At 46.4% G+C, this 16,478-nt stretch overlaps 1 protein-coding gene across 4 annotated transcripts in view; it reads left to right on the top strand.

Moving 5' to 3' along the window:
- The first annotated feature begins 3,322 nt into the window (after nucleotides 1–3,322).
- The window catches only part of DOCK10 (dedicator of cytokinesis 10), a 135,934-nt gene continuing 122,778 nt past the window's right edge, over nucleotides 3,323–16,478 (top strand). For 2 of the 4 annotated variants that reach the window (XM_072344255.1, XM_072344254.1), the window contains exon 1: nucleotides 3,323–3,528. In XM_072344255.1, the coding sequence (XP_072200356.1) occupies nucleotides 3,409–3,528 (120 nt within the window). In that variant the 5' untranslated portion in view covers nucleotides 3,323–3,408. Of the gene's footprint in view, nucleotides 3,529–7,166; nucleotides 7,281–16,478 lie in introns of those variants that run through there. The other 2 variants (XM_072344260.1, XM_072344258.1) reach the window with 2 other exon arrangements.

Below are 16,478 nucleotides of genomic sequence, written 5' to 3'. Positions count from 1 at the left end.
AAGCAACTGGTTTGGATGAATCGATATTTCTTCAAGAATAAAACTGGGTTTGGAGTGAGGGTATTTCTATCTGTAGTGTACAGAAGTGCAGATGAGATCCGATCCTTCTTACATCCTCATTTTCAGACCACTGATCTGACGGCACATTCTTATCAGAGACGCCATAAACAGGTAGGCATCTTTCTTCTCACTGAAGACATTCTGTACTTAACTACTGTGGTGTCCCTTCAATGAAGCAGATTTTTTTTTTCTTTTCTCCTGAACCTCTTCTATTCAATACTACAAAGGTACAATAATTATAACACATTGATGTAATTAAGTAAGAGGACAGATCTGGTATTCCATAATCAGGGGGAAATGTTCTGACCTCAGCAAGCCCCTAAAACAAGCACACAAGTTGTGTTTTACAAGCAGTGTTATTGCTAGTAATAAGTCTTTATAGAAAGGATGCGTGCTTGCCTGGGGTTTGAGGGTTACTGCAATGCTGTCATTTGCAGTAAGCTGGATGGAGTGGCTCTAACTAGATGGGAAGCGAACAGTGAGGTCTTAAAAGTTTCTGAATTGCTGGACCAATTTAAAAGGCACTTGAGTTGAAAAGCATATTAAAAGCATTAACTTTCTTGTGCTAGCAATGGCAATGGAGATTGCAAAATGTGGAGTTTAGCAAAGAGCCGCATCAGCAGTCAGAGACTTATTAGAGTTAATGAATTAATGTCTCCAGGATGCCACTGAACAGGAGAATCCATTTCACTACACATGGACAGGAAGAAATTGCAAGACCAGATGAAAGTCAACATGGATTATATAGTATGATTGCTTATTTGCAGCTCCGAGACTAAAACCCACAGCAGCCAGATCCAGTCAGCTTTGCAGTCAGTGCGTGCTGATCAAGGGGCAGCAGCAAGGCTGTAAACAGTGAGGGGAGAGGTGGGAGCTGGAGAAAGCTGTTCTGTCAATGGAGAAAATGCCTACATTGGTGCCTGTGTACATCAAGCAGACCTAAGGAGAGTTTTGCTGTGTTTTTTGTTTTGCTCTGTGCCCACAGCAAATGAGCACAGGGGGAGGTGATGGTTGTACTTGTGAGAAAGTGGAACTATTGTTCCATTTCAGCTAACGCGCAGCTGTGAGGGAAAATTGTTTTTGTGCTGCTGCTAAAAAAGAGACAAAACTTCAATAGTGTTCCTGCCTAATGCAACTACTCATTGAGGACTTTGCGTGGTATTAGTAATGGTTTTGAAATAAAATTGTTCCAAACATTCATCACCACTGAGGAAATGTTCAAGACCCAAAGTGGTTCTAAGTGGGAAACTCAATCCAAAAAAGTACAGCCAGCCATTATGTGTAATGCTGAAATTGTTCTCCATCAAGGATACAATTGCAGTCATTCAACTCTTAGGGTTGGTCGTAAGCAGTTGTAGGAGTTGGCTCCAACTTGTATTTGAAGAACGTGTTGTTTCTGTAGCTCCAGATCTCCAGCACAAGACTTGCTGCTCAGACAGAGCTGCGACTCTGCCCTTGCTGCTACTTTACAAATGCTAATTACGTGTTTAGGAGCTGACAGGTTTTTCGGAGGGGGGAGTGGTGATTAACGGGATGTGCAATATATACTGCTGTGGCTTTTTCATGGCAGTTTGTTTGTACATTTCTGGTAGTTGCCTCATTCTCATGATCCTGTGCATATTCATCCTTAAGCAACCAGGGTTGATGGCCCTGCCAGCACAACGTTAGAGGATGCCTGAAATCAAATGGAAAGGCTCCTGTGTAACAACTGACTAAAACCTGAGAATTAAAACACTTCTGAATTGCAAAGGAACTACGGGACAAAGCAGAGGAATTCATATGGCATAAGAAATAATTTGGTGACCAGTTAAATTTGTGCAAAATCCTGGGTACCTGTGCTTTGTGCTGTGCAGGACAGCTTCAGAGGGAGACTCAGCTCATCTGTGACAAAGCTCCAGACTATCACAGAAATGTTTAAGGGGATGATAATCAAAGATATTTGTCATGTTTAATCCAACTGCCTTTTTGCAGGGCTGCCACAGCTGAGCAGCAGCAAAACGCTCTGCCCAAAGCCAGGACAGCTGCAGGCCCCTGAGCCTCCATTCTCTTTTTCTTACAATCATTTTCCAAGTGTGCGTGCACGTACTGAATGAAAGCCGTGGTTGACTTTAATGATGATTCTTTTTCACACATGCAATGTGTGTTTCCTTTGCTGTCTGCAACAAATTGCAGTGAAGCGTGTTGCAAAGTACATCTTTGTGTTGAGGCAGAATGCTTCCTTACAGTCACTAGGGCTGCTCTTTTTCTTCTTTGCAACATTAGGCTGCAGTTTCCTGTACTGAGCCTGACCTGAACCACTTGCAAAGTGAATGTGTCTCCCTTCTTCATGTCTGAGTCACACTTTTGTGACAAATATTTCTCAATAGAACAAGAAAAAATAAATTGCAATCCTGTGCTGCTTCCTCACCGAGCTGAACTTCAGCTTTCAAACAGGGATCATCTCTAAAATATTCGAAGGCAACACCAATGGTATGAACATCTAGACTGGTAGTTTTGCTTGCTGTAAGGCATTTTTAATTAGCCCTTACTGCACTTCAAATGGTTCCCCTCATTGGGGAAGCCCTGACCTCGGCTGTGAATGCCACAGTGCTGTCCCTACTGTGCTGGGTGGCTTCAGGATATGGGAATTGAGACAGGACAGCCAATGGGCAGCACACTGCTGTGTTTCGCTTGTCTTTATGTCAGCTAGGTCACAGATATAGAGAGTGGAAAAGGGCAATGCAGTTCTTGTTTGCTTTTGCACCGTTCTTAGTCTTTCAAAACTCAGTGTTGTAACAACGGGCAGAAAGGTTTGCCACCAAGCAAAAACTCAAGTCCCACGCTGCAGGGACACATCCTTCTGTGCTGTGTGCTGATGGGAGACCCGGTGCTAGCAGCGGTGTGCACTGCTCCCACGTGAGTATAGTGAGCACCTATTCAGGGATTATACCTGGGGTTACTCAGGGTCTGTGTCCAATACGGACTGATGGACCCCCGATGGGGCGGCCACTCCCCGCTGTATCCGATAACTGTGCGCCACGAGGAAAGTTGAAGCACCCCGTGCGAAGGAATTCCAGCGGGGCTCTCGGCACCACAGCTGCGCGTCGAGGCGTCAATCATCCCGGCTGCGGCTCCGGGAACCGCCGCCGCCCCTCGCTGCTCCCGGGGGGCGTGCGGGGCCGCTCAGCGCGGAGCACATGGCCCGGGGAGGGCCGGGGGAGGCCGCCCCGCGGCGCTCGGGGGGAGCGCGCCTCGAGCGGGCAGGCGGGGAGGAGAGCTCGGGAGGGAGCGGGGCACCCCAGTTCCGCTTCCTGACGGCGTTTCGGCCCGGGCGGGGAGCGGCGGCGGCAGCGCGGGGTGCCGGCGCCCATGGCCGGCGAGCGGACGCGGCGCTTCACGCGGAGCCTGCTGCGGCCGGGACAGGCGGCGGAGCTGCGGCACAGCGCGGCCACGGCCGCCGCCACCGCCAGCGGCCGCCTTCAGCAGCGGGTGAGCGCGGGCGGCGGGGAGGGGCGGCGGGCGGTGGCCAGGTGCGAGGGGCGCGGCCGGGACGGGCAGGGCAGAGCAGGACAGCGCAGCCCCGGCGGGATGGGGAGGGGGCCTGGAGGGAGCCGGGATGGGTCCCGGCACGGCCACACCGAAGACTTCGCGGGCAGCGCTGCTTAGCCTGCAGCCCGCCGCTCGCTTGCGTCTTCTCTTCTGTTTTGAATGAGCTTTACGCGGGTACTGGCAACGAAACGCGAAGAGCTCGCTGCCAAAGTGAGCCTCGCGTGCAGCGGGGATAAGGAGAGCGAGCGCTCCCAGCAAGCTGCTGTCACTCGCGAGGCTTCTAGGGACGTGCAGCCCGCATCGCGGCACGGGCGCCGAGCTGCGGTGCGCGGGGCTCCGGCTGGCACACGGCGCTGCGCAGCGCCCGACCTCGTGCGGCCGCCCCGCTCGGCGCGAGGCTGCGGCTCCACCGGCGGAGCAGCACCGGCGGCCGCTGCGGTTCTCTGGTGGCGGCTGTCGGAGCCCAGCTGGATGGTAAACCGCTCGGGTTCACAGACACGCGTGCTCAGCCTTTGTGAATTATCAGCCGGTTGTTAGGCGTTTATCGGCCGTTCTTGTGTTAAGGTCCCTTTGGGTTTTCTTAAAGAAACGTGTTCTGAGAGATAAATGACCCCTTCCCAGATGATTAAGCAGATCGTGATGTCAGTGATTTGCGTAACTCAAATATTTTCCTTTTCTAATTCTTCAGGACAGACAGCTCATTAAGTAGCTTAAAAAGTAGAAAGGGAGAAAGTTGTAAGTGAAACGTCATCGCTCATGAAAGTTCATGGCACGCAGTGCCTAAACACAAAGCTTTCTGTCTCCCTCTGCAGAAAGTGAGAGCTGGTTCCCTGTTCCTGTAACTCAGTGGGTATTGCCCACTGCTCCTACTGAGCTTTGCCAGAATTGTGCGCCCTGCATGTTTGTACATCAAATCCAAGTTGTTTTCTTTACATCACTGGGCCTGCAGTGCTTTTTCAGGCATCTCCGAGCATCTTTGTAATGTATTCCATGCTTCAAACTTGTGAAAACTTGGTAGGGGCTTACTGCTCTCTGATGCGGTTTGGTGTGCCATTAACTCATGTCAGTATCCCAAGGTGTCTGTGCAGCCATAAGGCTGCCAGCTGTGCTTGGTCAGCCCTGTGGGCACCTTGGGTTTAGGATTTGGCCCGTGGTCAAATAGAACACCCAGCGCTGATAAAGCTTTGTGAAGGGACCATCCCAGTAGGGCTGGGCTCTGTCCAGGCACTGAGCTGTGTTGTCAGACCTGGGGTGTGTATTTGAATCCTTGTTCCAGCTGTATTGCTGGGTTGTCTGGTTGCAGCTTGAGGGATTTGGGGTGAAGTTCTGATAGGAGTACTTCTTGTTCTGCCAAATCTCTGCTGCAAGGATAGGAGAAAAATAAAGGATGAGATGGGTGAAGCAGATCTGACTGCGATGGTCTGAGCCCCTTCAGGAGAGGATTGGTTTGGGTTCACTGGTTTGTTTGTTGGTTTGGTTTGGTGGGGTGTTTTTTCTGTTGTTGCTTTTTTTTGGGGGGGGCACTTAGTGTCTGCCAATGCCACGTATAATCCAGCAGCAGGCACAGTGGCCCTGGGGTCTGTTGCTTGCTGTACTGGCTGTGTGTGTCTCTGGGAAACTTGAAATTACTGCCTTCTTACAATACTTTCTGGAGTTACCAGTAACTTTTATATAATTCCTCATACTAAGAACTCATACCAGTGTACAAAGCTGTTATCTTCAGGGATAAGTCCCTTCCAGCTGTTCCTCACATCTCCCTTTGCAATGTCCCTGGCAATGATGGGCATGGGGATGCTGGGACAGCTGCCACAGCTACCACTTGCTGTGGTGCAAAGCTCCACGGGCCTTGGGTATTCTGGCTGAACTTATGCTGAATTCTTGCTAGGAGTACTACTTCTCCTAGTAAAGAAAAACTTGGTGCCTTGCACAAGGTATGTTGGTGCCCCCTGCTTCTTGCTCAGGGTGCATCAGCACCTCATGTACTCTGAACCTGGCTTGGAGCATCCTGACGGCTGGAGGCAGGGTGTGTGGCTGGTGGATAGGTGGGGGGATGATGCCTTCTGGCATGGCCCTTGTGCCTGTCCTCTAGGGAATGGCAGCCAGGCCTCTGCCAGCAGTCTTTGCATTAGGGGCCAGGTGAGTCCCAGCAGTCCGGTGAGAGCTCAAATGCCTGTTGCACTCAGCATCTCAGGGGAAAGCTGCGAGTTGCATCTTCTAGCTCTTTACTGTCTTCAAAAGTGTTTCTGTTTCTTCTGTGTGCTTGCCCTTCCTTTTGCTCATATTTTTTTGCTTGATGTGGAAAAAACAGTTGCATGTATTCAGCTCAGAATTCTGTTTGTAGATAGGAAGAAGTGTCCAAGCCATCAGGAGAAGGAGGTGGGAGGAGTGAAGATGCCTTTATCACTTGGTGTTGTGGTGTGAAAGAAAGGAACTTCTTCAGTGCCCTGAAACACAGAATGTAGGAGCAGGGACTGAGGGTGCACCTGGCCATGTATACTATTGGGTCTGGTTGTGCAGCCTTTGCTTGTTATATGCAGCCAGGTTAGGTCAGATTTCCATGCTCAGAATCAGGCCAACACATGAAATAGCCCTCACAGTAAGATCATGATTTGTTTAGAAGGTACAGTGTTAACTGAGCTGTTCCAAGGACAGAAGTACTTTGGAAACTGGGCTGTGAAAGGGCCCTTTCTTCTGGGGATAGTCTGATGTCTACTGTTTGTCCAGCACAAACTGAAGTAAGGCATTTATAGAGGCAGTGAATGTACCATGTTGTTACAGATAAAATAGGCCGTGTGTGTTTGTACATACGTGTACATGCCCAGTCCTTACAGGCCATCTATTGATCTATTTCTCTGTAGACTTCTTAATGTATTAACTTGTTCCCTTTTTCTTTGATTAATGCTGAGATGAAAGCCTAGTGGAAGAATCCTGGAAGTGCATGCATAGAGTGAGAGACTCATGCCTGTTTTGATGCTTGAGGAGAGGGCTTATTCATTTCGTGGCTGTAAGGAAATGTTATTTGCAATCTCACTCCAGTGAAGGTTTTGTTTTGAGGTTTCTTTGCATTTGAGATGTCATGGTCTGCTCAGTATGGGCAGCTTGTCAGGTGTATTCAGAGTGTTTGCAGCTTTCTGTGAATGCAGTGCGACACTGAAGTTTGAAACAACTTGTTTACGTTTGTGTTTTACCTGTTTATTCAGATTTGGAGTGCCCGATGACTAATTTTATAGCTGCTCTCCAGCTGGGGTGTCCCAAGGACACTCAGAGCGGTGTGGAGCTGACAAGGATCTGATCCTTTTCAGCTGGCTCTGGAGCCCAGATGTAAGAGCAAGCCGAGCAAAGGGCACAGACAAGAATGCACTGTTTGCACATTCTGCAGCTGCTGGACTCCCTCCTCTGCAGGCAGACAAAGGGGCCTGATTCTTCTCCTGGGTAATTCTAGGAACTGCATCTGAGGCTTGCAGTGGGGATTAAGTTGATGCAGAAATGAGGAAAGGGAGATAAGGGAAGAAAGTCTCGGAGAGGGTGGAGAGAGAAGAACGAAGAGAGCCATCTAGAAAGAGTTATCAGGTATTCTTCTCACTGGAAAAAAAATGGGGGAAAAGAGAAAAGACTTTGTAGGGAAGGAGAGGCTGAAGAAAACAATCAAACGGAGGAAAGAAATGAAGAGAGCTGTGAGGAAGATCCATCAGGTTGGTGAATAACTTGTGCAAATAAACCCTGATCATGGGATCCTTGGGCAGTCATCAGAAGGTAGCAAGACCTGGGCACTGTGGTCTAAACCTACGTGTTTCACTGCTGTCTCGAAGCCCTCACTTGACTAACACGTTTCAGATTCATGGGAAGTGAGTCAGCTTGAGTAACTCTAAATGATCTCAGTGTATTGAAGCCGCATTAGCTTCTTTTCTTTGCTTGCGACACCAGTTAAGGGGTTTGGAGAGGGATGGCAGTAGGAAGGAGAAAAACCTGGGGAACAAAGCCTGGCGCTGCCTTGGGGGAGAGTGGCTGTGTTTGGGACTGTGGCTTCCAGCTGCTGATCAGCAGCGCCTGTGTCACTCCCGGGAGTCAAAACATGTTTGTCACTTTCCTAACACAAGGTCAGAAGGCTCTGAAGTAGTGACATGTGGTTATTACACAAACAACAAAGGCTTACTAGCTCTCTGTAACACTTTCCACTTTAGCGTTGCCAGTTTCACAGAGCTTAACAGTGTGTTTCTGAAGTGAGATGAGTTTTTTGTATCTGTTTTATACCAACTGTGTATTCTTATGTTAGCGGGTGCTGACTTCATCCCTGTCTTGTTGATAAGGGGAACAAAACACAGAGATAAGTGCTGGAGCTCACGCAGTGAATGCACAGTGAGCCTCAGCACAGCTGTCCAGGTGGTTCTTTGGTGGGCTGCACAGCCAAGGGCTGCTCTGCAGCCAGCTCCATCCTCATTACTGTAGGGGCAGCTTTCCCTCTGCTCTAACCGGTAGGAAGCCAAGAGCTGCCTCCCTTTATGTGTGTGTTCCTCTGGGAGCAGAGAGCGGTGCTGAGGCAGGAGTGCTGAATAGTGATGTGTGCCAGTGAGGCCTTCCAGAACCAGCCTCCTACAGAGCTTTGGGCTGCTTATTTTTAACCTTCCACTCTCTTTTGTATTTTAGGTTGGGCTGGCAGCACAAGGTTATTTTTTCCCTCTCTGTCACTGATACATAATGACAACCTAAACACATAGCTTAAGTGCACTTTAGTAGGCTGCTTGTTACCACTGGCACCTTTGTTAATTTCTCTGCTGATGGTACAAGCTGACAAGAGTCGGCTCTGCGGAAGGGCTCAGAAATTGGGAAGGAAAAGGGACAACACCATTGCATGTTGAGTTACCAGTTCACTCACTGTTAATGAGTGCATTACTCTGTTTCCTTCCCACTGGGGCTGTTGTGCAGTTGGTTTATGCATAGTACAGAAACTTAGTGAGCTGTCAGCGTGAACAAGGAGATCCATTGCTGACTCTGAAATCAGCTTGCCTGTTCTTTGGCTTTAAGAGTAACTTTGGCCGACTTAAAGCAAACGTGATTCTTGGTTACTTTGACACGTTGACCTAAATTAAATGATGTAGACATAATGAAATTTAATGCGTGCAATGGGGTTGTTGTTTACACCAGAGAAAAAAAAAAAGCCCTTCTTTTTGTGTTACTATTTATGAACAAGGGTAGTACAGAAATGTCTGTCTCTGAAACTGGAATGATGAGATGTGTTTAGCATAGGAAGAAACAACGTGTTATTTGCAGGTCAGGTTAATATAGTTTGTTTGTTTGTTTGTTTGTTTTTAATTGACGTTTAAATGCATCATTTACCCATCTGCATTTTCTGCTGGATGAACTCGCTTTTGCTGCTGTGAGTAAGCTGATGTTTGTCCGCTGTCTGATGAATGCTTGTGATCTGTAGCCAAGAGCAAAGCTCTGGCCACTCAGGTGTTTCAGAAAGCACACCTCTGCTCTTACTAAGTCTGAGTTAAAGGCTCACTGTGTGAGCCCAGGCACTGTGTGGAGCATAGGAAGAGGTTAAGGGAATGCAGGGGGACAGTCTTCCATGTCCCACTTCTCTGCCCTTTGGAAGCAAATGCAGCACTCCTCTATGCAGTCTGAGCAGGCACAGGAGGAAGTATTCCCAATTTTGGGTCTTTCAGGGTGAAAGGGATGGGCTGAACTCAGCCTGGAGCGTGCTGATGTATGTAACAGCTTGTCCCTTGAGTCTGTCCTGGAGGAAAGCTTTCCACACTGTTGTGCGAGTGCCACAGCATGTGTTGGCTTTGGTGACTTTTGTTAGGAATGCCTCTGTTCTGTTTCACAGGCCATAGATATCATGTGGTGTTGGTAGCAATATCTGTGTGTTTGTACAGACTTTCTCCTGGCTTTGTTTCTCTTTGTGTGTGTGTGTGTCTTTTTTTTTTTAATCTGTTTTTATTTACAAGAGCCTCAGAGTAGTAGTCTCAGGTCTTAAAAGGGGTTTAGGGAACAGAGTTTGGCCATCCTTAGGAAGGAGCTGTTTCTTGCCTTCAAAATTCTGAGCCGTGCTAAGCAGATACAGGAAGGTGGCATGGAGCAGAGCTGTGCTGACAGGCAGAGACCTTGGGAAAACAGTCCTGAGTCCCAACCGCAGCCTGGCCATTCCACATGCAGGTAGAAAGGCAGTTATGAGTAAGTATTAAACCCAGTAAGAAGCAGACTTTGATATTTATTCCAGAATATCACGTGGTCTGTATCTTTTGTATTCACATCCTTGCAAAGCATACTAAAATGTGCCAAGCTATTGTGCCTCCATTGTCAGTATATAGGCACACTTTTTTTCTTCCATTCACATGCACTTCTAATAGCAATTGCAATAACAGAGCAAAGTGAAATATCAAACACAGTTGTTATTTGAAAATAAGTTACTAAAATGTATCCACCTGTTTCAAAGCTCACAACTCACGTTAGGCATTGGTTGCCTTTTAAACGAGTGTAGTAGAAATGCTGAGTCACAGCTTGAAGCAGTGATTGAGCACCTGGTGGGCAGGCAGGGCCAACCCAGGGGAGCTCAGGTGTATGCAATGTACCTGAAGGACTGGAAGTGGTAGAGTTAGAACATACCCCCTTCCAAGACCTCATGTAAGGGTTTGCAGTGGAGGTAAGGGGATCTTCCTGGGGATTCCTGCCTTCCTGAGGCATTCCTGAGGTAAGGAGATTTTCTTCCTTTGTTTCTGCATTCACTGCTGCTATATTTGGGCTTGTTCTTATTTGCCGCAGCCAACAACTTTTGCCACCTTGCCACTTTTGCCATACTTTCTATCACGTTGTAGCATTACAGTATTACACATGAGTAACATCTGTTTTTCTGCTTGAGTTGTGTCATTGTGTGGTGGTTCTGTTCTGCTGACACCGTGTCATCAGATGACTTTTGCTAGGATCAATGCTTGATATTAAGTCATAAGCAGAATTACTGCATGGATTTATCCTCATAGCTCTCCCAGAGTTAGTGAGAACTGTATTCGAGGAGAATTCACTGAACTGAAATTAAAAACATGAGCAGAAGTTTAGTTTATCCTCTTTCCTAGTCAATAACAAACTGTGATTTAACAGCAATGTTAGGAATTCCATATCATATACGGAAAGGCGCAGTCTAGGTAGGCGGTAACATTTCTACAGGTGTACCTCTCAGACATTTCCTGCTACTTATCGTATTTCAAATCTGTGCCCAACTGCTCAGGTGTTTCTGTAGGCTTTGATAATTATTTACTGCATTTTACAAGCTCCAATTCCGTGTTTCAAACCTGTTCACTTCGGAACAGGAAAAAGATGGGTTGGTTTTTGTGTAGGAACACTAACACAGCCTATTGTACACAGTCACTGCTTCTCTCTTGATTTCCCTGTGCTTCTGTCTTCCCACTCACTGCTTCTCTGCCCTTGTACTTTCCAGCCCTCAGTGCTCACTGCTCTTTGTGCCTTTCTCCCACTTGTCTCTGTGCCTACTTGTATGCCCCTCTGTATGCAGGGCACAGTGTGTCCACCTATCTGTGCTCACCACCTGCGCCATCTCAAAACGTGCTGCTTCCAGGAGCTCTGCTTGCTGGCTCCAGTGCAGCCATCTCCCTGTTCCTCTCAGCACAGCTCTGTTACGTGTCAGCAATACTCCCTCACCCCCATACTGTCAACATGAAGTCTTTGGGTTTGGAAACACACCTCCCTCCTAGCTTTAGTATTAGGCTTTACATTAAACAAATGCTTTTGTGTAGATAATTGCTATTTGAATGTCTGTTCCTTAGATAAAAGATGATTCAAATAATAGGTAGTGACTCTTCTTTCAGGAAGAATACCTCTGCCATGTCTGCTCACTTAACGTGTTTCTGTATCGGTGGCTCCCTGTTTGGCGCACATGCAGTATATACAGATGATTACATATATAGTGGCATACAGTGCAATGTCTCAACACATCTGTATCAAGCCTATTTTATAAATACTTAAACCAGTTGAGTAAATAGGTAGCTGCCATGGCTGCCCTCTGTTTCCATGGAGTGATGTGACATGCAGGGATTCTGGGGGTATGAGCAAAGATATCTGTACCATTGGATACTGCTGTGTGCTGGAAAAGGCCTGCTGTATGTGTTTCTAGAGCTCTGACACTTGTGGGGTTTCTCTTTCCTACCACTATTTCCCATGTGTTATTCAGAAGGACCCCAGCTTCACATGCTAAAGAGTCTGGCCAGGGATCCAGATTGAAAAATGTGGGTTTCTGTACTGTTTGGGAAGTCTGTATAATAGGGGATGGGAAGTGGCAAAGGATTGTTGCAGATGGAGTTGGAAAAGCTGAGTGACACAACCTCTGTGCTGCTTTTGGATGTGGTGGCTCTCGCTGCTGTGGCTGCAGGAATGGGAAGTGGGCTGTGTGTGGGCACACAGGGCCTGCTGTTCTCGGGAGCATGCTGGTGGCGGTCAGCCCCTCTCTGGTCTTCCTCATGCTGGCAGCGTTGCTTCTGATAAGCTGTGCTTCTGCTGCCTGCAGCGGGAGGGGACTGCAAGATGGTTTTCAAGGAAAAGAGCAGCACTGGGGTTTGCTTGATCAAACAGCTGCAGCTGCACAAAGGGTCACATATCAGCAGACCGTTGGTAGTTAAAAGGATGAAACCTAAAAACAAGAAGTCCTTATGTGTGTGGTACGAGGATTACAGGAATTAAAACTGAAGAAATTAAAAGAACTTCAAATATTCCCCCTCATGTGTTTCCTTCCCTCTTTTATTTCCCCTCCTCCTTCCCTTCTGTTGGCCTGGAGACGTAATGGAAGTGGAAAAACAGTGGAGATTCAGATGTTTTCATGTAATGCTGCCTTATTTAGGTAGACTATGCTAAACGGCAGTATTTAGGGTTAAGAAAGTCATTTCTTGTCTTTTAGTTGTGGCTGCTCAGGGTGAGCCTTCTGCTCACCAATATCTGGAGCTGCCTGGAAATGTGCCTCTATTCCTGTGCTTCTTTTGCTGTTGTTTAGGAGAGGCTGAGTGTGTATTTATTATGTTTTGAACTCTGTGCATCTCCTCCTATGAGGGGAATGTGCAAGTATCTGTCAGCTGCTAGCTTTCTGTATTTTTTCCCTATTTAAATGCTAAGTTTTGTTTAATAACATGATGCTCTGCACGGCTTTGCCTGTGAGGTCCCACACTGAGATGTGCTGAAAACCTGACCAATCTGCACCATCCTCTTTTCGCTCTTGGAGATGTGTTCCTTTCTTGAAGGAAACCACACAGAAGCACCAGGCAGCTCACTGCTGTGTTTAACTAGCTGCAAAAAGAAGGTGGCAAAGTGGTGATGGGCGACTGGGTTTCTCCCTGTGACTGGTGGGCTGAATGTGCCCTGCTGCCTGTAGCTACAGAGTGCTTTTCTGAAATGCTTTCCCATGTCTTGAGGATGCAAGGATAATAAAGTGAACTGGTGAAGAGTAATGCTCTCTAGTTGTTACTATCATGGCCTTAGCTTAGCAGGTATTTTTCTTTTTTTATCTGTAAGGTAACTGTAATGAAAACTAGTGAAGGGTAAGTGCTGACAGTACAACTATTTTTAGACAGCTTGACAGGAAGCATTTACTTCTTCCTGTTCTGTTTGATGTTCTGTTGACTTTCTCATAAATATTAACCCAGCTGGGGTGTTGGTGTCTGTTGCTACAGTGGGATGGTGACGACAGTAACAAAAGTCAATGGCAGTAGCAGCTGAATTTAAATATTTTCTGTTGCTTTAAATAGATCAAGTGGATTCTGTTGAAAAAGCACAGAATTTCCTATTAATTCTTTGGCTGACAGGAGTGTCTTCAGATTTCTACCTGATAGTTGGGTTTTAAAGTAGGAGTGGCTTTACCCATGAAGTATGGGATCACACTGGTGCTCTTCTGGATCAGGTTAGAGCTTCCTGCACTCCTGTCCATGGCTGGGTGTTGGGTTTATTTGCACTTCCCAGTCCAGTAATACTGTGTGGTTTGATGATGTTTTTCCTGTATCCCCAACTAAATTCCTGTGTTGAATGGGGTGCTGGATCAATTTTCTCCATTATTTTCTTGAGTGATTTAAACTTTCATCTCCTGAAAGCCCCTGCAAGTGTTGCCCACAGCCCAGGGGTAGCAGCAAAAGCAAGGCAAAGGTGAAACTCTCTGCTGTAAGCCTTCACCTCTCACCATGCCTGATGCCTGTGGCTCACTGCTGTGTGAACACTGGCTCTGCAGGATGCTTAGGGCAGTACTTTCCGTCAGGGCACAGCACGTTTCAAGCGATGATATCTGAGGTTTGTGTTTCCTTTTCAGATTAGATGCTGATGTGTGAGGTCTGAAAGGCAAGAGTTGCTGCTGTGCAGGGTGGGAGGGCTCTCACCAAGGGCTTCCCACGAGGTGCTGCAGCTTCCCTTTCCTGGAGCTTCTGAACACTGCAGAAAGCCTGTGCCTGCCCTGATGCTCTCCATAAATCACATCTTTTTGCATTTAGCAACATAGCATTTAGTACTGCTGTGTCCGTGGCAAGACTGAGTAACTGTCACCAACCCTGACAGAAGCCTGTATTCAGTTGTGTGTTCCTTTATTTAGACGTAACTGTTCCCAACTTACTCAGCTGCTTGACAAAAGCAGAAATGACAGCAAGGTGAGAGCTGTTGTGTTGGCTGCCACTCTGTGTTGCCTTCAAGTCGTCATCACGTTACATACAGAGTGATAAATGATAATTAACGTCTGACTAGAATCTAAGTAGAGTCCTAATTATATGTCGGGGTACGTTTTGACAGAAATGAACAATTGCTATCCCTGCATCTTAATTTCTGCCAGTTTTAAGTGAAAGCAGAGTCTGAAGTTTCCCAGAGTCCACAGAAAGGGATATGTTTGAAGGAAATCTGTTTTTCCATATATTCACTTGGATGTCACCAGTTCCAGTGAAAGCTTTGGCAGCGTAGGCAACAAGAGAGTTTACTTCCTTAAAAAATAACAACAACAACAACAAACGTTAGGGTTAAAGCTCCAGCATGTAGTCTGTAGCATTTAAATTATTTACAAACACAGTTGCACTTTCCCAGCTGGAGGTACTTAAGAGCATAAGGCTCTATGGAATGCCTGGCTGCTTGACAGAAAAGAGTGGCTGGTCCAGGAAGCTGGTCATCTATTTTAAAGCATAACTGCATGTTCAGCACAATTAGAGAACTGATCGTTTCCCTAAAATAAATCAATATGTTTGCTAGCATAAATAATTAAGACTTCTTGAAAAGCAGCATTGGGTTGGTTTTGTTCTTTGTTTTCTATTTGGGTCGAGAAGTCTTGGAAGACTAAACAGAGAAGGAGTCAATGTTTGGGCACTACCTAAAATAATGAAGGAACCCTTGGAAGTTAGTTTGAGATCGGCATGACAACATAGAGAATGGCATCACTGCTATGCTAATCTGGTGTCTTTTTTTGCGATGTTCTGAGAGATTTCTGTGAGGACAGGGTTTATTTTTTGTTGTAAACATGAGTTAATAAGGAATACTAAGTTAATAAGGAATACTAACAACAGGCATGGTTAGAACTTGAATAATAACAGCAAATGATTTGCAGCTAGACTTTTGACTCAGTAAGAAGGAAAACTGCTTGCGCATATGTGTAGTTAGCTTGTAATTTCTGTTCATGTTTTAATCTCCTTTGGAGTTCAATATTAATCTTTCAAAACACACATGTTACTGATCAAAATATTACTCTTCTAAAGATTTTTTGCCTGAAATACCCACCAGAAGACATATGTTTTTAGAGAATGTGTTACAGCCTAACAAATATAGACCAGACAACTTACTTTTGGGTTGGTTTTGCTAATTTTGTATGTAGTTGAACGAAGAGCCTTGTGGATGTGAATGTTAATTGATACCAGCAACGCAAGTTCATTAGCTTTGGTTTTTGTATGATTTTATTCTCTTCTGGAGTTCAAGTAAAAGAAGGGGAGTGAAACCCTGGCAGGAGACGTGAAATGAAAAACACATGTTGCACAGAAAAGCTGTCCAGAGTACGGAGCACCACAGTGCAGCTCATTAGATGCTAAAATAACTGTGACTCCATTTGATTTGTGAGCGCATTCTTGTGCTGTGAAAGAGCAAAGCAAGATCACTTCTGGAAAGTGCAGAGTGTTTTCTGTTGGGGCTGTTTTTCTGGCTGGGGTAAATAGAGGGGAGTGCAAGCTTCCCTGAGGTTCTGGGTCCACTATCAAAGATCCTGGGGCTGATTGGTGTGTGCTGAAAGGAAAAGCATGACTCCTGTTGTGTGGCAGTAGTGAGCGCTATGTATCTACAACTCCCATCCCTGCAGGCTGCTGTTTGTGCAAGTGTGGATTTCTGGGAAGAAATTCATTGTGTGCCCCCATGTCTTGAGCCCTAGACATGTCACAGCTGGGACATGATGGAAAGGGGAAGGATTGCTTGGTGTGCCCTGCCTGGGCCCACCAGGTCTGGGGCTTTTTGAGCAGCATTAAATGAATAGATACATAACTCCTCCTTAATGTTTACATCCTACAGAAATTCCAGAGTCTTGTGATTCACAGTCTCTTTGTTTCAGGGGGAAAACTACCACCGGCTTTTGGATTTAAGATAAAAAGAATTTGTTGCCACTGCTCGTGGAAATAATCTGTGTTCTTCTTGTGGGGTCTTTGCTGTCAAAACAAATAACATGTCTGCAGCTGTTTGGGGGTGTGAGATGATGGGGCATCAGCACCTGAGACAACACCGGTTTTGCTGGGCTCTGCATGTACAAATTTCACTTTGCATTCCCCTTTCTTCCTTTATCTGCGTTTTGTGCCTCATTTCCCAGCTGTAAAAGGTTATGCTCAGAAACTGAATGAGAATGTTCATTTTGGTTCCATGATTCTGGCTGAACTGTTTGCGTATGGAGACTGTCT

This window comes from Excalfactoria chinensis, chromosome 9, assembly GCF_039878825.1.
Source record: "Excalfactoria chinensis isolate bCotChi1 chromosome 9, bCotChi1.hap2, whole genome shotgun sequence".
Taxonomy (NCBI): Eukaryota; Metazoa; Chordata; class Aves; order Galliformes; family Phasianidae; genus Excalfactoria; species Excalfactoria chinensis.
The sequence above is the reverse complement of the archived record's forward strand: the minus strand, read 5'-3'. Positions and strand labels throughout refer to the sequence as shown.